The sequence below is a fragment of the Hippocampus comes genome, unplaced genomic scaffold, assembly GCF_001891065.2.
Source record: "Hippocampus comes isolate QL1 unplaced genomic scaffold, H_comes_QL1_v1.1 scaffold22, whole genome shotgun sequence".
In the NCBI taxonomy this organism is placed as follows: Eukaryota; Metazoa; Chordata; class Actinopteri; order Syngnathiformes; family Syngnathidae; genus Hippocampus; species Hippocampus comes.
Window position 1 is genome coordinate 2,905,059 of NW_017806175.1, and position 19,734 is coordinate 2,924,792.

Below are 19,734 nucleotides of genomic sequence, written 5' to 3' on the forward strand. Positions count from 1 at the left end.
GAGTGAGTTTTCATCAAAAATTTGACATTGGCCAGACAGCAATAACAGACATTTTAGACATTCAACCCAAATCCACAACCACCTTTCAAAAGCCAGGGCTTACATACTTTGAAATATTATTATTTTTGACAGAAGTGCCAAAAATTGAAAGTTCCACTTGTTTAAGTGGACATGTGACCGCCATTTTACCCCAGAACTAGCAACATTTGGATTGTGTTTGAACTCTCTCTTTCTCTCTCTCTCTCACACACACACCTACCCACCTACCTATCCTACTTACAGTATCGATCTCGGCACACAAGTTCTTATGTCACCTCAGCGGGTATCAGTCAGAGTTACAACACGCCGTTATCAAGCTGCCTATTTTTACACCTCGAAAAAAGGAATCTTGACAGTCAACTTGTGGATACTTGAAGTTTTTCGTTGACAAGGCTGCATTAGAGCATCTCATTGTCTGTCACGGTGTGGAAAAGTCCGTCGACGACTGATTTTGAAGCCTCGTTTTATATACATAGAGATTTTTTTTTTAAAAAGATCAGGGTTAAGTCCGGCTCCAGGACTTTTTTTTTCTCTGAAGCGGTGCTAGAGCGGGGCTTGACCAATCGGTGCGGCGGGCTGATAAAATGGTTCATAAATGTATTTTAACACATAAAATAAAACGCTGTAGGGCTTAAATGGCACTACGCAGATTTCTGATGGGGCTATAGCACCCTTAGCCCAGCTGTGGTGGTGTCCCTGATCAGGGTTGTTAACTCTCTTTTTTACTCTCTCTCTCTCTCTCTCTCTCTCTCTAATCTATCATCTATCAGGTACTAAAGAGGTAAGACAACTTTTGCTGGAACAAAAGAATGACAAAGAAGTGTGAAATGGTAACACTGAACACGCCACTGTATTCGTCACGTCAGTCGAAAATGAAATTAAAATTCCCTTGTTTCTCCATTGCTTCACCCATCTGCTGAAGTTGATGAAAACCTACTTGGCAGAGATAAGTCTGTAATTACCCTGTGCTTTGCTCCTTCAGCTTGATTTATGGTTTTTTTTTTTGGCGCACAAGTTCTTTTGTCACATCAGCGGGTATCAGCCAGAGTTGCAACATGTCATTAGCAAGCTAGCTATTTTTATACCTCGAAAAAAGGAATCTTGACAGTCAACTTGGGGATAGTTTTTCGCTGGCAAGACTGAGAGCAACTCGTTGTCACGGTGTGGAAAAGCCCGACAATGACTTGATTTTGAAGCCTCGTTTTTTTTTTTTATACATTGCAATTATTTCTTTCTTTTTGTTTTTATTTTTATTTTATCAGGGTTAGGCCTGCCTCAAATTTTTTTTCTCTATTTGGACAAAGTAGTCAATGTAAATATCACAATCTTTTAGTACGGATGTGGATTAAAATGTTTTTTTTTTAATCTTCTGTCACAAATCCATATTTTCCATATAACAACCACAAAAAAAATGTCAAAAATGAAATAAAATTAACACACAGTGTCATAATATTATTAATGTTTATTGACGTCAAGTCCAATAATATACATTCAGTAGAAAACCATAGTCAAATCACATTTGGGCTCTATTTACCTCTGTGCCCACTGTCACAGTCACATTATGTACAATTCATGTCAAAACCGGACTGCCAGCAGCTTGTAGACATGCAAGGGACGTTGACAGTGGCCCACCGAAATGCTAAATGTCCTCAGCACATTTGCAACAGAGTGTCCAAGGGAAGGAAGGAAAGTGCAGCAGGGCGTCATGGCGACAGACATGTCGTCAAAAGACGTTCACATTGATTGGTTGCGGCACTGGCGCACGGTTCAGTCGGCACACTTGGCCTTCTTCTCGAACCTCTGCCGGAGTTCCGATATGGCTGCAGGGGCAAGGACATTAACAGTCAATCCACACATTCTCATACTGAGCAGTCATTCAAATACAAAATCTTCTCTATTATTCTTATGGTGCGTTCAAGATTCCGGTTCTGGGGTCATTTATTGGTGCCAAAAGAAATCATTGCTCAGGGTTAGTACTTTTAAGAGTTCCAGGAACCTTGAGTGCCACTTGGCCTGCGAGTGCCAAGAACCTAAAATTTCCTTGAACCCAAGATGGAAATGCGGCTGCACTATACCACTCAAACACAAACTTATTATTAATTGGGCCCTGTGAGCTCTGACGCGCCTTGCGTTTAGATTCCCATCAAAAGAGAGTGCGTACGTACTCTGGACGTGGGGGTCCGGGTGGGTCCTCCACCTCGGCTCCCTGGTGTGTGTAGACCTGCTGGCGGCGGCCGGCGAGGGAGACGGCGGGAATTTGCGAGGGGCGGGCGTCGGAGTTTTCTGCGATTTCCCGGCCGTTTTGTTGTCGGGCTCTGCGCAGACAGCAAATCGCATGCACTTAGACATCTGTTTTCTCTTTCTCTCTCTGTCTCTCTCTATCAATCTATCTAATCCCTTTTCAATTATTTCCATCCATCCGTCCATCATTCAGAACCGTTTTTGACATGATTTGTTTTGCTGCAAAACTTTACTGGCACATGTGCAAATCTACACCATGATAATGCCGGCGTCAGGCCGAATCCTCCGAAGTTACAATCAGGTAAGTTGCATATTTTTATCAGTATTATTGGTCAGCCCACACGTGTGGATGTTATATTTACAAATTGTGTTAAAAAAAAAAAAAGATGATTTTGGAGGTACGAGGATTCTGTCTGACGGCAGCGTACAATTTGGGAGATGTTGCCAGGAATGTATCTCCATTTTCAAAGGCCAGCCAATGGAAATAGTTTAAAAAAATTACAATTAAAAAATAAAAGAGACTCACCTAGCAAGCGCTCCACCGGGAAATCTTTGTGATCTGTGAAGCATGACAACGGTGAGTTAATAAGAGTACAAAAATGAAGACGCCTGCTGAAGAGAACCACACGAGGATAAATACTCACGACTGTTATTCACGTAGACATTTTCCTCCCCGTCTTCACTCGGCACTCTTGGCAAAGCTGTGGAAAAAAAAAACAAACAAAGGTGTCAGTCAATGACAAGCCTTTGACTGGAAACACAATCGCAACAATTGGCCTCGTCAGTGTTTTTTTTTCACACAATTGAGTGGAAAGTTTTACCGAGCCAAATATTTGCATTTTGTTTCTCTGTTGTTTTTGCCCAACAATATTAATTATTTTTTCTATTTATAATGTGATCATCTTCTCCATCAATGTCCAGTGTTTTTTTTTAATATTTCTAAGGCTCTTGCTTTTTTTCTTTTTTTCCAGAGCTATTCTTACATGAAAATGCAACGCACTTTTTTTGAACCTGCTTTATTGCTCAACACATGAATCGATTCGAAGAACATGTAAAACCACAGTAGTTTTTTTCTTCTGTTTTTTTTTTTCTTTAAATGAAATGTCTTCTGATCGTTTCTATAAATATAATCAGCATATACAATGAAATGCTTTACTTTGACATTTGTGGAAATAATCAAATTAATGTGTTATGGACTACTTTCACACTTTGTTTTAGTTAAAAAAAAAAACTAAAAAAAAAAACTCCAGCTATAACAATTTTTTGGGGAAACGTTTTGTAACCGTTTTTACTTGTTCTAATGGGACCTATGTGTGTTTGTACCTGGTTTGGGCTGTTGCGTTGGCAGCGTAAGGTGCATGGAGGCTCCGCGCACCCTCTTCTCTCCATTTTCATTATCCAAGCCAATGTAAGCTACACACACACAAAAAAAAAGAATAAATAAAACGTCATATTTATGAGAACGACACAACAAAGAAAAGACTAAAAAAAGTCCTTACAGATATTTTGCTCATATGTTTCCTCCCGAGCCAGAGGAATCAGAGCTCCTTCTGTCGCTTCCGAGAAGTAAACGACAACGTCGTGCAACGAGGCACACGCAACCTGCACACACACACACACACAAACACACAACGTTTATTTAAAACCCCTTTCAAGGACAGCGGTTGCTACAGTGGACAGTTTATCATGTTATCAGGTTACAGGGTGCATGAAAGGGTTGTTCTATATATAAAGCTGCCTTGCCTTGCCCTTATTAATTGTAGAAGTTACTTTCGCCTTTCATTGTGTATACTTTGGCATGTGGTGCAACACCCATCGCAGACAATGGATAAAAAAACAAAACAAAAAAACAAAACATGCCATTCATTTCTCTCCCGTAATTAAGTGCTTCTGATCTGACGCCAGGTTTCAGCAACGACGCCGATCTACTCACAGGAGTGTCCACTTCGATGGTGAAGCCGTTGTCTTGCTTGCGGCTCACGAGGTAATGTTTGAAGATGGGCCTGATGGTAAGACAACACACAGACAAGAGTTTAACAAATAAATAATAAATATTAACAATCACAATAATAAGAATAAAATAGAGATCCGTGCAGATGTCATTGTAGTGCAATGATTCCCTTTGGTACATATGTAGCGAGTGCGGTTCGTGTATACGTGCATGCGTACCCATTCATCTCTTCCCTGGTGCTGATTGCGAAGCCGGTGCAATTCCTGTTGGGCCTCAACAGCAGGTTTCCCCGGCTGGACTGACGCTCCAGCAGAAGCTCTGCCTCCGTGCGGGACACCGGGTGGAAACAGCTATGTGACGGACCACAACAAGGTTATGATGTTGTCAAAGGCTAACATGCTAGCAGTTGGCAGGCTGACGAGCGAAACAGCAATTTATGACGTGAGATCATGTAATATTCGGTTGTGAAATACTATTTCAAAGTGGCTAATGAGAATGGATCAAATGTTAACCAAACGTTTGCCAAAAAAAAAATCTATATTTAGAGATAAAATGTCCTTTGTTTTCATCTGTGTCTGTTATCACACGTCAGGTTTTTAGATGCATTTATTTTGGTGTGTATGGCCGTATAAAAGAAGAAAGGTCAAACGGTTGTTTGAGAATTTAGTTTACTTCGATTTATTACACAAGACCTAGTGGTCTGTTTTCTTTTGAAACTTGCGCTCAAAGACTCCACCATTAAACCTCAAACTAATACTAAAATTAATAAACGCTCAGCTAAAATGAAGCAATTTTGAAAACAGACAAACAAATTAAAACAAACTAACCTGCTCGAAAAACTGAAAAAAAAACCCCTTAAGAACAACAAAATTCCAACCGAAATAAAAAAATATATATATATTTTATAATGACAAATCCCAAACTATTGTAACCCTGGTTTTCACGTCACTTTTTAACTTAACCGGGATGTAGCAAAACATTACGGCGCATACAAAAACAAGTTTAGGCAGCAGTTCCTGTTAAAGCACTCCAGTTGTTACATACAAAACATTTTGGCTGGAAGTTTCAATTGCAATACGTAAGTAGACACACGCCCTATACAGTATAACACCTACGACCTAAAGAAAATCATATATCTATCATACGCCCTTTCGTTTTCATGTGGTCAATATGAAGACTCACTCTGGCATTTCCTTTGCGGGCTCCACATCAATACTGGGAGAAGATTGTTGGACATTTCGGAGTCTCTCTTTCTCCTTTTTCACCACTTCTTCGAGCATAAGCATCTGGCCTGGCAACAGGTTCAGCATCGACGGCACCGACAGCTGCAACATATACATGACACCTCAACTTCATGTCACACTTCAAACAATACTGTAATCCATCATCTAGAACAGGAGTGTCAAACCCATTTTTGTCACGGGCCACGTTTTAGTTATCGTTTCCCTTGGAGGCCCGTTATGACTGAAATCATATAAACAAGTCAAGAATAACGGTTTATTCAACAATTTAAGTTACTGTAATGAGGGGTTTGGGCAACAAGAAAATGCTTACAATATCGCTGTTATTTATTACGAATGAGAATATGAATTTTGGTCCAGATTTTTAGCAAGCATCATGTCAGTTGACATGTTTGATTTGGTTTCGCGGGCCACATTAAATGATGTGGCGGGCCAGATCTGGCCCCAGGGGCCTTGAGTTTGACACCTTTGATCTAGAATATCAATAATACGAGTGAGAAATGAAGCAAACCTCAGACACAGATTGAATGAAGCCCTTCCACAGCTCTCGAGCTTCTGCATTCGGAGCCTGGAAAAAAAACGATTTATTGTGAAATGGACGTTCATGCGTATGGATCGATTGCATTTACGTATTCTAGTGCAGTATTTTCCTCACAGAGAATTTGATGTCGCTGTCTTTGGTCTGGAGGTTCAGTTTGGCTGCGTCCAAATTGTAATCCACAGTATTGTCGTCTGTTATCGTGATGGGCCCGGTGAGATCCATTTTTTCAATGTACTGTCAAAACACAGTTCAACATTCAGGCTAACATGCTAACAGTGCAATTTCAACACGCTACAGGCAAATTGAGGAGGATTTTACATCTTGACAGTTTCTGATTTTGGTCAGAAAATAGGCAAAAATGTTGATCGCTGTTTTTTCAAAGTAAAAGCAGATATTTGCAAAAGATTAACCCTTTATCTAGCTAGTTATCAATTATTGTGATGACCTGCAATGCTAACATTTAGCAAGATTGTACCTTGATTACAGAAAACACTCAGAAAGATGATGAAGGATTTAATGTTACACTCGCTGGTCATGTACAGTTTGAAATAAGTTTAAATCCATGTTACTTACATCAGTGTCCCTCTTGTCGTTGAAGAAGTAAAGCGTGTTGCCGCACAGACAAGTCCACAGTTTGCGAGATTTCTACAGTGGCAGCCGGAAGGAGATAGATAAGCGATGATGGATATCACACAACGAAAATTCCCATAAACGAACGAGCCAACTTGGTACACTAAAATAATGATGAGTGTCGGAGGAAGATGGGTCGTGAATTATGTGTCATTATCATGAACTGCGCAAAATGTTTCCACTGATAGTGTCACGCATGTCATTATGTGGTTACAAAATTTAAAGTGCCATCTTATCTTGGATAAGTGTCATGTCTCATTACGAGACAAAATTGTTGGACCAGTTTTACAGCACGATGTGTGAGTTGTGTTTCTGTGCAGTATACACTATTTACAAAGTCTTACGAAAGTATTAGCCCCCTTGAACTTTTTCACATTTGGCCACATTTTTCTGCCATTACATCTGCAAGTCTTTTGGGATGTGTCTCTATCAGTTTTGCACATTGAGAGACTACAAACAGCTCCGGCCCAGGTACAGTTGATGGAGAGAGAGCGTTTGTGAACAGGAGTTTTCAGATCTTTCCACTGATTCTTAATTGGATTCAGGTCTGAACTTTGTCGAGTTTTGAATTGTTGGAGATTTTGCTTTAGATTCGCCACTTTAAAGTCTCTGACATGTAACGGTCCATACAAAGGCCCCATTTTGCTGGCACGTTTCCCTGGCCATTTGCACATTAGTCAGTATTAATGTGGGTAGATAATTGACATTTAATTGCATTTGCTGTCCTGTAATTGCATTACTCTTATTGTTTTGATGCGTATTGCAATCCAGTTTCCTCTTCCTGCACTACCGTCCCCTCTGTTGCTACTCTTCTGTGGTTTCGTCTCACACACTCACCCAATAGAAAAACCAAAGAAAAAACATGAAAAGCCAAAGAACACATATACTGTAACACATTTGTGCCAACAACCCACATGGGGACTTTAGTGGGCTAAGTCCGTTTTTGTCATTAAAAAAGTTAGACTTAAAAAAAAAATTCATCAAGCCTGATAAAGATTCTTACAATGGCATTATGAATGCCATCAGACAGCAATTTAACCAATATTTGGAGTATTACGACCACTCAGAAATGATGCTTCAATGAGACTTTTCAAAGCAAATACAGTTTTTGCACGCATGCATACATTCGGACAACATCATTTATCAAATCAATAATGTGAAATGGTGTTGTTGTTTTCTTTTTTTTTTTTTCCTTTACAATTCTGTGATTTACTCAAATTGGACCATTGGTTTGAAATCATGACAAAATGAACCGTTGTTATCCAAAGAAACGTTGTTTATATGTCATCATCAACCATTTTCATTTTGGAAAAAAAATGCATACATTGGAAAACATAAAATACAATAGTTTCACATGCATTGATTTAAAAAAACAGTCCCTGATGGTGTAGTAGCACACTCGCCTGACTTGTGTGTGTGTGTGTGTGTGTGTGTGTGTGTGTGTGTGTGTGTGGGCAGCGTGGGATCGGTTACCGCTCATTGACGGTGTGAATGTGGGTGTGAATGGTCGTTTGTCTCTCTATGTGCCCTGTGACTGGCTGGTGACCAGTTCAGCGTGTAGTCTGCCTCCCGCCCAAAGTCAACTGCGATAGGCTCCAGCAACTCCCCGCGACCCTCTTTAAGGATGAGCGGTGTTGGAAATGGATGGATGAGTTAAAAACCAACAACTTACATTTTTTTAAAAAAGAATACAAAGATTGCATCAAATGGACCAATGGGCTTGAAATCACAGCAAAATGAAGCATCTCCAATTTATATGTTAATTCCACCCATGCATTTTCTGACCCGCTTATCCTCACTTGGGTCATTCATCCCATTCACCTTACCTTGTCTTTAAAGGACCTCTTCTCCAGATAGCCTTCATAATAGCAATGTGGCACCATGCTGAAGGGCCGCCCTTGTCTCCTGTTCATGGTAAATGTTGACTCTTCTGCACCTTACTCACACATCAACACAAAAGCATGTCCTCGTTCTGACTAAGAGCCTGGCGCTCGAGTGAGGCAAAGATATAGTTTGCTCTTTGACTTGCGATTGGTCCACGGGACGTGTGTATGTGTGTAGACACATCCCACAACTTTCTTTCCAAAACGAGGAAAGCACCTGATGTCACAAAGTTGCAGAGCAAGTGCAACTGGATTTACTCGCTTTTTTCACTCCAGTGAGCCAGCAACAATAGACATTGTAATGCTTATCTAATTTCTGAAACCATACTTTTCACACAAACATAAATTAAATGAAAACGAATGGTTGTGCACAGTATGTATGGTTATACAGTAAGAATTGCTTCGACAAATTGTTGCACATTTTAGTGAGTTTGTACAAAGTGTTTTATGATCATTGTATCATAATATTTAATAACAGGTTGCTGTAGCACATTTCAACATTTTTCGATTCCCGGTCTGGCCTTCCTGTGTAGAGTTTGCATGTTCTCCCCGTGCACGTGTGGGTTTTCTCTGGGTATTCTGGTTTGCTCTCTCATTCCAAAAACATGCAAACTTGTCCCACGGGGATAAATAAAGTTTTCTGAATCTGAATCTGAATCTGAATCTGAATGCATGGCAGGTTAATAGGTTGTCCCTAGGTGTGAGTGTGAGCGCAAATGGTCGTTTGTGTATGTGTGCCTTGCGATTAGCTGGCAACCAGTTCTGGGTGATGAACATTGATATTTTCTTCCAAATCTCCTTCTTAATTTTTAATTCACTATTTAGTTTTTATTTTCAATGTGCATTTATTTTGTCAATTTTTAAAAATTATTATTTTAGTTCAGCATTTTAACAATAAAAGTCATGTTTTTTTGTTGGGGATTAATTTTTTTTTTAAACACTTCAACAATTTCTCAATGGTCCTTTTCATCATACGTTGATGTTTCCAGATTGCAAACGGAGAATACGTTGATGACGGAGAGCTTTTCCGCTGTCGTCGGAATGTCATGTGACAATGTATCACCTCATGTTTCCGGCCGGTGACGAAACTGTGACGTCACTCTGCTACGTCCTTGCGCAACTGATTGAAAAACGGACTGACAGACGGACAGACCATCAATGACAGTATGGCGAACAGGGATGACGAATATGATTTCTTATTCAAAGGTAAAAAAAAACAAACACACAAACAGTAACAAAAGAACTGCTTCTTTTTACGTGGCTCGATTAGCGACATCAGGCGATTAGCATGCGTGCTAACTAGCATCAGGCAGCTGTTGGTGGCGCAAGCTAATGGCAACTAGCCGCTCCGTTTTTTTCACGACCTCTTTAACGCTATGGTCAAACATGTCATCTCGTTCTAACATGATATACCCGACGACTAACTTCGTAAGTCATTGTGTTTGCATTGAACTACAGTGTGTCGTTCATATTTTAGCATTTTACACTGGATGTTGTGATACAGCCCAGCAAGCTAAATGCTAACACTGATTCAATTCCCCAAAACTTTATTTGTCTATTCAATAACTGAACCAATGTGGAATTCGGAAGGCAAAAACAGGCCAAAATCAGTAGACTCTCAACAGCAACAAGTTTGACGAGTTTGTTTTTGTAGTAAGTGGACGTACTTACTCCTGATAACCACAGTGTTGCCTGAGGTAGAAGAAAGCTGAAGGGAGATTTTCTCTTGACTTTTTCTGCCAGTTAGATCATTTCGAGTGCAAAACAGTTTGAGATTGCGAATAGGTGGTAATTTTCCACACTAATGATTTATTTGTCTATTATGTGTCTGAACGATTTTTTTTTAAATAATCAAATTGCATTTTCCCCGCTGAAATAATCTGAAACTGACAAAAGAAAATTACCCAATATAAATCAGACATTGCTTTTGAATTGTCCTTCACCAACATTTACTTTAAAATGCACAAATAAAATCGATTATTTTTGACAGTTTGATTTTAGATTGATGCTGATTGACATAAAAATAAAGTGAAACACTAATAAAAGAGATCTTCCCTTCAGACTTTGCAGCACAATCTTTTGAGGCATTCAATCAAACGAGCATTTTTGGCAGACTTGTCATGAGAAAACTGCGATGGACAGCATGTTTCAGCTCCTTCCACAGACATGCAACAATATTTTTAGATGGCCACTTCAGCGTATAGTCCAATGCTTTGCACTTAGCCATTCTTGGGTGTTTTGGGTCATCAACCTGAGACCAAGCTTTCTGACACGAGGTAGCATTTATATACAGTATATATATGCAGTAACAGTAGTTTTCTTTTCTGCACTATGTGTGTGCTTGACAAAGCAATGGCCTCATTAAATGAACTTCCTCTGTCTCGTTCCACCATGGTTCCTTGACATCAAGATGCCACCAGATGGCGCCAAAGCAGATTTTTGTTTTTCTACTAGACATGACTGAAGTGACCACAGCAAACACAATATCCAATTTTTATTTTTACTTTCGCAGTTGTGCTGATCGGAGACTCTGGGGTGGGCAAGAGCAACCTGCTGTCGCGCTTCACCAGAAATGAGTTCAACCTGGAAAGCAAAAGCACCATCGGGGTGGAGTTCGCCACCCGCAGCCTGCAGGTGGACAGCAAGACCATCAAGGCTCAGATTTGGGACACGGCCGGACAGGAACGCTACCGAGCCATCACCTCGGCGTGAGTGTCCTTCCTCCCCCCCGGCTTGGCTTGTTGCATTTTGGATACGAGCGAAGGAGCTGACCGTGTTTACCGGCCTTAGGTACTACCGGGGCGCGGTGGGCGCTCTGCTGGTGTACGATATCGCCAAGCACATGACGTACGAGAACGTGGCGCGCTGGCTGAAGGAGCTGAGGGACCACGCCGACAACAACATCGTCATCATGCTGGTGGGGAACAAGAGCGACCTGCGACACCTCAGGGCCGTGCCCACCGACGAGGCGCGGGCCTTCGCCGGTAAAGTTACATCCTCATGCCTCACCCCAAAAATTGCTGCTGTAGTTGGAAAGTAATTGACGACTTTGAATGTTTTTCCTGTTTAGAAAAGAATACGCTGTCGTTTATTGAGACATCAGCGCTGGACTCCACAAATGTCGAAGAGGCCTTCAAGAACATATTAACAGGTCGACACACGCAAAGCTCTAGTTTGTTCATATTAGCTCAACATTTTCTCATCTTCCATTTTCCTGAGCCTCACTGGCTAATCACGGGCATAGGGAATGCCTAGCGAAAATCCGCTGATAATTGACGATTATGCAATAATTTAACACCGATATTTAACATGCTTTTGAAATGCAAAATCACTATGAAAAATAGACCTGTCTTGAAAAGACACAATAAAATGGAAATACACTTGACCAGAAAAAAAAAAAAAAGTTAAAGACAATAAACACCTTACCTAATGAAACGTATTGTTGGCACTTTTCGTGAACACCCCCTGACATTAATTTAGGAAAATCTAAAAGATACATTTTTAAAAAAAGTTAAAAAAAAAAATACTATAGCTTGGAAATAGATTCCTTACCTCAAAGGTGCCCGCTCGCTACTCTCTGCAATTCAGAACATTTGCAGCCGAATGGTTAAAAAGAAATTGGTAAATGTTTGGCTTCACCTTTCGTTGCATCATTATTCATTCAAATGGAGCCACAAGTCAATTTTTTTTCTTCTTCTTTGTTTTTGTCGGACCGCAGAAATCTACCGCATTGTCTCCCAGAAGCAGATGGCCGAGCGCTGCGCGCACGACGAGTCGCCAGGCAACAATGTGGTGGACATAAGCGTGCCGCCAACCAGCGATGGCCATAAGGGGCCCAGAGTGCAGTGCTGTCAGAACCTGTGACCTTCATCAATTATCATAGACCTTCATCCTCATCCTCCACTATGAGGTCGCCTGGAACGAGCACTTTTTTTTTCCCTCCTGTCATTGAAGAAACACGAATGTCGACTGAACCGTGCATTTCAGCGCAGCGCATTCGAATGGCAGTCAAGCAGTATTAGTGGCTCCCTCCCTGTGTCCTTTTGCGTCATGCCAAATATATTTATAAACATTCTCGTTATGTATTTATTTGAACACTTATTGCTTAGAGTTGTCACTTTTTGTTGTTTAAGTTTTCAAGACTGATTTACAATAAAATCACTGAAATGCAAATGAATCACCTCGATGTCAAACTTTATTGGGGGCCAACTGTGAAATACAGTACTAACATTTAGTAACTAGACAAAAGATGTTATTTAATCTAAATAAATTATTTTTAAAATGAAAAAAAAAAAACTAGACAATTATAAATTTAAAAAAGACCACAAACCCCAAAACGAAATATTAAAAATCTAAAAAAAATTGAGTGAACTTAAAATGGATGATGGCAAATGTGCCTGATGTTCTGGTGGTTGGAAGAAAAAAATGGATTTTTAAAAATAGTAGTTCATAAAAAAATGTAGATTATTAAAAAAAAAAAAAAAAAAAAGGAAACAACCTTTGAAAAATAAATTACAAAATTAAAACAAATTAGAGAGAAATAATTTTTAGAAACGTTTTTCAAGGAAATTAAATAAGCGGAACCAAAATGACGACAAAAAAATACTGAACCAAACAGTAGTTTAACAATTAAAAAAAATTAAACACTTAAAAAGCAACCTAATCACTCAGAATTAATTTTGCGGTTGTCTAAAGCAGTGGTTTGGTTCTCGAATGGGGGTGTGTGAAGGCATGTTTGGGGGTACATGAGATTTTAAAATATATATTTAATAAAATATATATATTTAAAACTATTCCCCCCCCACAAAAAAAAAATAATAAGAGCAACAACAAAGTTGCCTCCCTGCCACCAAGAATGAAAAATATTTGTGTAGCCCACACCCAAGTGTCTCCCTAAAATACTGTACAATTTTCAAAAGAAATTATACTCGCGGAACTGTCAAAAACATTTGCCCCACCAAATGCTGATTGCATGTAAATGTTTTCGTATCTGAAAAACGGTTCCCTGACTCCTGATACAAAGGATGGGTGGAATCTCATCACTCCGGTTGTGACAAACACTAAACAGATGCATAAACAAATCCCTCTTAAGCCTCTAAGAGTGATCAACCCACCCCGCTTAACAATCCCACCCAACCCCTTTCGAAGGTGATGTTAAAAACACAAACAAAACGATTAAAAGAGCATTTTGCTCGAGTGCCATACCAAAGCCGGGCTTCTCGCCAAAAGGCGAAGGCGTGAAAAATGTCAGCGTTGCTTTTGTCCCACCTTCCCAATGCCGTTTGTACACAACAGTGACTTGCGGGAGGGAAGAAAAAAAATGGAAACATACCAGCTTTTATAGACAGCGTGAACATTATTTTGGAGTGTTTTAATAACAATTCAACAATATAAATACAACCACGCAGCCAGAACATAAGCTCACTCAACAATTGTTAATTCAAATAAATACAATCAAACACACTGTACTATAAATGAAGAGCAAGCACGTGAAATGATACAGAGCTCTAGACTATTGTTGCTAACGATGAAGTGTTTAAGGCCGTCGGCTAATTAAATACAATTTGATGACTAAAACGCAACTCAACCGTGTCCCGAATGAAGTCCTGCGGCAAGAGCATCTGTGCAGAATTGTGATTGGGGAAACAAAAAAAAAAAAAAAAGGACCCCTTGAAAAAAGCCAAAAATGCTCCTCAAATGGCTGCCTTAAAGCAAAATGGTTGACTTTATAGTTCTCACAACAGACACACCTTAAAAAAAAAAAAAAGATTTGATTGAACACATGCAAAATATCGGCGCATCACCTCTAAGTGTCTTTTTATGACGGTCAGGTCATCAAATTTTGCCACCGCACAAAAAAACAAAAACTCAACTTCAGTGCAACTTTGCATCATCTGTCTAGTTGAGGAGGTTCAAATTTGGTTGAAATCTTGACAGAATCTACACTGGAACGCTGGAAATGGCAAATACGTTTTGCCATTGTAAGTATGAAAAATATCAAGGTTATTTTCACATTTGAAGGCGTCCCAACCTTCAAGCAGCCTCGAATGGGTTCAATGTATCTCTCACCCTGCATTGACTGTCCACAGTGTTCGACTTTTGCGTGGCCTCTGCTCATGTCAAAGTCAACCAACCTCGCAAGTGAACTAAAAAAAAAAAAAAAACAAGGGTAAAAAGAAAGCATCCCCCCCTCCTCTTTGGCTCTCATACGAGACTATCGTCAGAGGGCATGTGGATGGAGGTGGTGGAAAGCAAGGCATGCTGGGAACAAACGACCTCCTTGGCTTTGGGGATGATCAGGTGCACTTTCTGGTCCTTTCTTCTCCACTCCGAGTACAGCTTACAGTGGAAGCGGAGGCACACCTGCGCACACATACACGCGCACGGCATTGTCATTGTGGCAATTCAAAATACTGTCCTGTTTTTGAATCGTGTTACTGCATTAGCCTGAGCACCCAAAAAGAAATAAATAAATTAGCAAATGGGTGTTTTTTTGTTTTTTTAATTGAATGGGGAAAAAAAAAATCCACGAAAAGGCAAATGCCTCACTGCAAATCTGTAAGGGTTTTGTCTGCCCCCCACCCCAAATAATCAAATAGGTGTGTTTTTTTATTGAATAGGCAAAAAAATTCCACAAAAAGGCAAATGCCTCACCGCATATGTGCAAGGGTTATGTCCGCCCCCCCCAAAAAAAATCTAATAGGTGTTTTTTATTAAATGGGCAAAAAAAGCCACAAAAAGGAAAATGCCTCACTGCAAATATGCAAGGGTTATGTCCGACCCCCCCCCAAAAAAAAAAATCAAATGTTTTTTATTGAATGGGCAAAAAAAATCCATGAAAAGGCAAATGCCTCACTGCAAATATGCAAGGTTTATGTCTGCCCCCCCAGAAAAAATCTAATAGGTGTTTTTTATTAAATGGGCAAAAAAAAAATCCACGAAGAGGCAAATGCCTCACTACAAATATGAAAGGATTATGTCCGCCCCCCCCAAAAAAAAATCAGCAAATAGGTATGTTTTTTATTCAAAGGGCAAAAAAACAAATCCAAAAAAAGGAAAATGCATCACTGCAAACATGCAAAGGTTATTTCCACCCAAAAAAAAAAAATCGGTATTAAAAATTGATCTTTAGCGAGCAGTCTGAAAGTGAGCGTAGTGAGGATGAGGATGGTGGTTACCATGGTCCAGAGGCTGTAGATGGTAAAGAGGACGAGCGTGAGCGAGATGAGCCCCGTATTCTGCAGCAGGCTGCCAAGCTGAAGATCGTCCTTGACGCCCTTCAGGCACAACCAGCCCGAAATGGTGGCCAGTGGCGTGACGAACAGGAAGCAGACGATGTCGCAGAACACCAACCTCCTCTCCTCATATGAGCCCGGATCTTGCAGCCACTGTGTGTGGGTGTCATTCAGATTTACCGCCTTCACGTGAAGTCTCCTCGATCGTAATTATCCGGCATACTAAGCATAAATAAGACGACTATTTTTTTTTTTCGGGCCCCGAATGTTTACCTCCGTGAAAGGCCGCAGTCTGCGTTGGATGCTGAAGCGGGCGTTGCACAGCTCGCAGCAGTTGGTGTTGGAGGAGGCCAGCCAGAGCTCCAGGCAGCTCTTGTGCACCGTGGCCAGCGTGCCGGTGCAGTCGCACGGGGACAGCAGGACTTCGGCGCAGCCTCCCTCGTGGCAGATGCGACAAATGGGACCATCGCTGCACACAAGCGCGCGGGCAGCACGGCGATCAATCAAAAGGACACTGCGAGGGTGAACTAGTCCCCTTTTCCTTTTTTTATTTTGGCTTGATGCTACGATGCGACCGACGGCAGAGGAAAAGCGTGACACGGATTTGAAATGAGTGCTGTCCTCAAAGGCCGCATTTTTGTCCTTCATTTTTGTTTTGTAGTCTTGTATAGTAGTTGTGAGTAGTTTTCATTTATTCATCCTTAATTCAATTATATGCGCAACAGCCCCGGGGCGCTTGAGTTTTTTCGCGCCTCGAATGGGCAGCGTTTTTCACAGTCCCGTTTTGTTCAGCGGAGATGTCGGCGCTGTTGGACAGTCTGCGTTGGTCCGGTTGGATGGATGGCTGGTGGAGCCGAGGACGAGAATAGAGGAGCGTCGGCGCGGATGCGCATTTGGAACCGAGAGTCGCCGCTCGGAATTGAAGCGGATTTACAATGGGACGGGAGAAGTAAAGCGAACCAATCTCTTTTTTTTCCATCAAAAGACACTACAGCTTCATGTTTACTTTGAAACTTAGCTTGTAGCAGACATGTGCACATTTTCAGCAAGATGTCTCTGATCAACTGGTGAATAGACACTTAGATCCTCTCCTCTTTCATCTAGAACTGCTTAACAAAGTGCATCCAGGAATAGTGGTTACGATTGCATGACTGTCCGTGTCTTATGTTGTGTTGTGTGATATTATTTTGTTATTTTATGTTGACTGTTCTGTAAAGCGCTTTGTTACAGCTGTTGTGAAAGCGCTATATAAATAAAGATGTATCTTGATTCATTTTCACACCGATAGGATAGGACTGTAAGAATGTTCAAATGTAACCAAAACACTGCCTACAGTTAATAAACCTGAACGTGTCCAAGGGTGTTTTGGTACTCAAACAAACCTTGGCAGGGTTTTGATGACGGATGACGGCGAGTGTCCGTCAACTGTTGTGACCTGGCCGGCGCAGTGTGCCGGCCACTCGCTGCCTTCTCCGCCATTGCTGCCTCCTTCTTCCTCCACGCTCGTTTGAACGTGGGTGTCATTTGCACAGTGACAAAGGGTGTCGGGCTGGTGACAACCGCCCGTCGTCATGTTTAAAGGGTGGCGTCAAGTTTGGAACACGGTGTTACAGTTTCTGCAAATAAAAGACAAATTTGTTCAAGTAAACTACAGCAAGGCTGCCTTAAAAGTAGAGATGAATGAGTTTGAAAAATGTAACACCCCCCCCACCCCCCGCGCTTAATCAATATTGCCAGATGCCAAGCGATAGCACACTGGGGAACCACAATGACATTACGTGTGAGTCTCTGTCAGCGTGTGGCTGATGTGCAATTCGCTCGGGTCCAACGGAAGTGCCACGAGGTGTGCTCGGTGCTGGGACAATTGACAAGAACTCGGCCTTACGTCAGCTGCGGCGTGAGTGCAGTGCGGGCTACTGATAAACAGCTGGCTGCACCGTGATAACCCCCACATAAAAGATAAGATGACGACAGCAGACAAATGTGTCCCGTTTAAAAAAAAAAAAAAAAAAAAAGAAAAACACCATCTAATCCTGTGGATTTAACTGTGATGTTTTTTTAAAAGCATGGCAGATGGTGACAAAAAAAAAACAAAACAACAAACAAAAAAAAAAACACCACTGTTGAATCACTCAATATGTTGATGTTATAAATTAGGTGGATATAAAAAAGTCTACACAGCCCTCATCAAATGCCAGGTATTAGTGATTAAATAAATAAATCTCATTTCAAAAATTCACACGTTCTGCAAGAAAGGCGCTAAAACCAACGAGAAATTGCTGAGCTTGAATTTAAATGCTGAATTCCGGACAGAGCCACATGCCAGTTTTGAGAGTATGCACAGATGTGCAACCTCTTTTTATTTCAGCCGTTTCCTAAAAAAAAAAACATCAAGTCAATTGTCACGTTAAGGATAACATTACAGGTGGAAAAAAATGTGTCTCATTCATCTCACAGCGGTGTGGAGAAAAAAATATCTCAGTACAAGAAAAGTCAGAAAATATTGCAAAGAATGTTGCGAGAAAGAAGTCATGTTACAGTGAGTTGTAATGTAACCTAGCCATTGCAAAATTACTATTAACGTCATGATAGGAGTAAAAAAAAACACCACGTTTATCGTTTAACAAAATCATCAAAATTATACATTTGTAGAATTAAAGTCGTTGGCCAGAGTAAATTCCTATTATTGGTATTCATTCACACAGTGGGGATGAAGAAAAAAAAGATGTAAAACCGACGTTCAAAAAAAACGCTATTTGCACTGTTTCATTCGAAACCAGATTTCACTCCTCAATTCAAAAGTTAAAAGGGGATTAAGAAAAAAAATGTAAAAACCGACGTTAAAAAAAAACGCTATTTGCATTCTTTCACTCGAAACCAGATTTCACTCCTCAATTCAAAAGTTAAAAAACGTCTTTTTCCTGACATTTTCATAAAGTCGTTGGCTATCTGCCGTAAATTTGGTATCGACTATTTACGACTTTCACGTGCAGCAGAGGTCACCTTTGCCATTGCCAACATCACACACACAAATATTTGGCTTTCAATAGACATACATACAAAGTGCTCATCCAGAAATTAGACCGTTGTCAAGTGTAAATATTTGGCTTTCAATAGACATACATACAAGGTGCTCATCCAGAAATTAGACCGTTGTCAAGTGTAAAAAACCCCAAACAAACAAAAAACAAAAACAAAACAAAAAAAAAAACAAAACCCAAACAAACAAAAAACAAAAACAAAACAAAAAACATAGCAAACTAATCAAGACAACTTACCACTTATAAATTTCGTGATGACAATTTATGACGGCATCTTTGTTCGTTTCTGACACTCTTTAATCCACAGTGTTTGGCCGGAAAACGACCTGAACGAAGTGCGAGCTAGCTCGACAAAATTGCGGTCCGGTCGACTTCCACTTTGCTCAGCTGGGGGTGGACAACGCGCAGACTGGACTTGCATCAAAACTCTCCCTCGGAGGCTTGCCAAAGTTGCAGTCCAGAAGGCAAAACACGATGTTATTAAACCAGACCACGTGACTCTTTGGATGACGTCAACACGCACCACGTGAAGAGACAGTCGACCCCCGCGTACTGGCTGTTTGACCCTCGCGGACCCCCCCCCCAATCACCATCTTTAAACGGCCCATGTCGTATTTTGACTTTTTTTTTTTAAACACGACTAAAATCCTTAGCATCCTTATACATATGATTAATATCCCTACAATGTTATTAATAAATACAAAATAATCAGATTTTTTTTCGAGAAAAAAAAAAGACAAAATGGCATCGTCCATTTTTTGGGCGGGGAGGGTGGAATATTATTTTAAAATGTTCGTGTGGTTTTTGTGGAAAACACATTAAAATGATCAGCATTTTTAAAAAAGATTTTTGAAGGGTTGTAAACAAATAGAATTTGTCAATTATATGCAGATTTTCTAACTAGTGGGCATCAACTATATCCATTTGGGGGC

General features: G+C 40.5%; 3 protein-coding genes and 1 long non-coding RNA gene across 4 annotated transcripts; 1 reads left to right on the forward strand and 3 right to left on the reverse strand.

Annotated features, from left to right (window-relative positions):
* Nucleotides 1-1,483: 1,483 nt before the first annotated feature.
* LOC109532168 (signal-transducing adaptor protein 1-like) lies at nucleotides 1,484-8,678 on the reverse strand. The gene is made up of 13 exons (XM_019896846.1): nucleotides 8,470-8,678; nucleotides 6,587-6,658; nucleotides 6,128-6,247; nucleotides 5,984-6,040; nucleotides 5,414-5,556; nucleotides 4,450-4,581; nucleotides 4,214-4,283; nucleotides 3,780-3,882; nucleotides 3,604-3,693; nucleotides 2,925-2,981; nucleotides 2,807-2,839; nucleotides 2,205-2,354; nucleotides 1,484-1,859 (listed from the first exon to the last, which is right to left on the reverse strand). Exons 1-13 carry the CDS (start codon nucleotides 8,554-8,556, stop codon nucleotides 1,807-1,809), a joined length of 1,167 nt encoding a protein of 388 aa, XP_019752405.1. The 5' UTR covers nucleotides 8,557-8,678; the 3' UTR covers nucleotides 1,484-1,806.
* LOC109532172 (uncharacterized) lies at nucleotides 1,948-2,151 on the reverse strand. The gene is made up of 2 exons (XR_002171328.1): nucleotides 2,070-2,151; nucleotides 1,948-2,035 (listed from the first exon to the last, which is right to left on the reverse strand). It is a non-coding gene; the product is annotated as an uncharacterized LOC109532172 (long non-coding RNA).
* A 919-nt stretch (nucleotides 8,679-9,597) lies between the features above and the next one.
* On the forward strand, nucleotides 9,598-12,621 carry LOC109532170 (ras-related protein Rab-11B-like). The gene is made up of 5 exons (XM_019896848.1): nucleotides 9,598-9,732; nucleotides 11,039-11,234; nucleotides 11,317-11,510; nucleotides 11,597-11,677; nucleotides 12,245-12,621. The coding sequence occupies exons 1-5, from the start codon at nucleotides 9,693-9,695 to the stop codon at nucleotides 12,388-12,390; spliced, it is 657 nt and encodes a 218-aa protein (XP_019752407.1). The 5' UTR covers nucleotides 9,598-9,692; the 3' UTR covers nucleotides 12,391-12,621.
* Nucleotides 12,622-13,876: 1,255 nt separating this feature from the next.
* LOC109532169 (E3 ubiquitin-protein ligase MARCH2-like) lies at nucleotides 13,877-19,359 on the reverse strand. Its single transcript, XM_019896847.1, has 5 exons — nucleotides 19,040-19,359; nucleotides 17,144-17,377; nucleotides 16,035-16,230; nucleotides 15,705-15,914; nucleotides 13,877-14,889 (listed from the first exon to the last, which is right to left on the reverse strand). Exons 2-5 carry the CDS (start codon nucleotides 17,332-17,334, stop codon nucleotides 14,731-14,733), a joined length of 756 nt encoding a protein of 251 aa, XP_019752406.1. The 5' UTR covers nucleotides 17,335-17,377; nucleotides 19,040-19,359; the 3' UTR covers nucleotides 13,877-14,730.
* Between the last annotated feature and the right edge of the window lie 375 nt (nucleotides 19,360-19,734).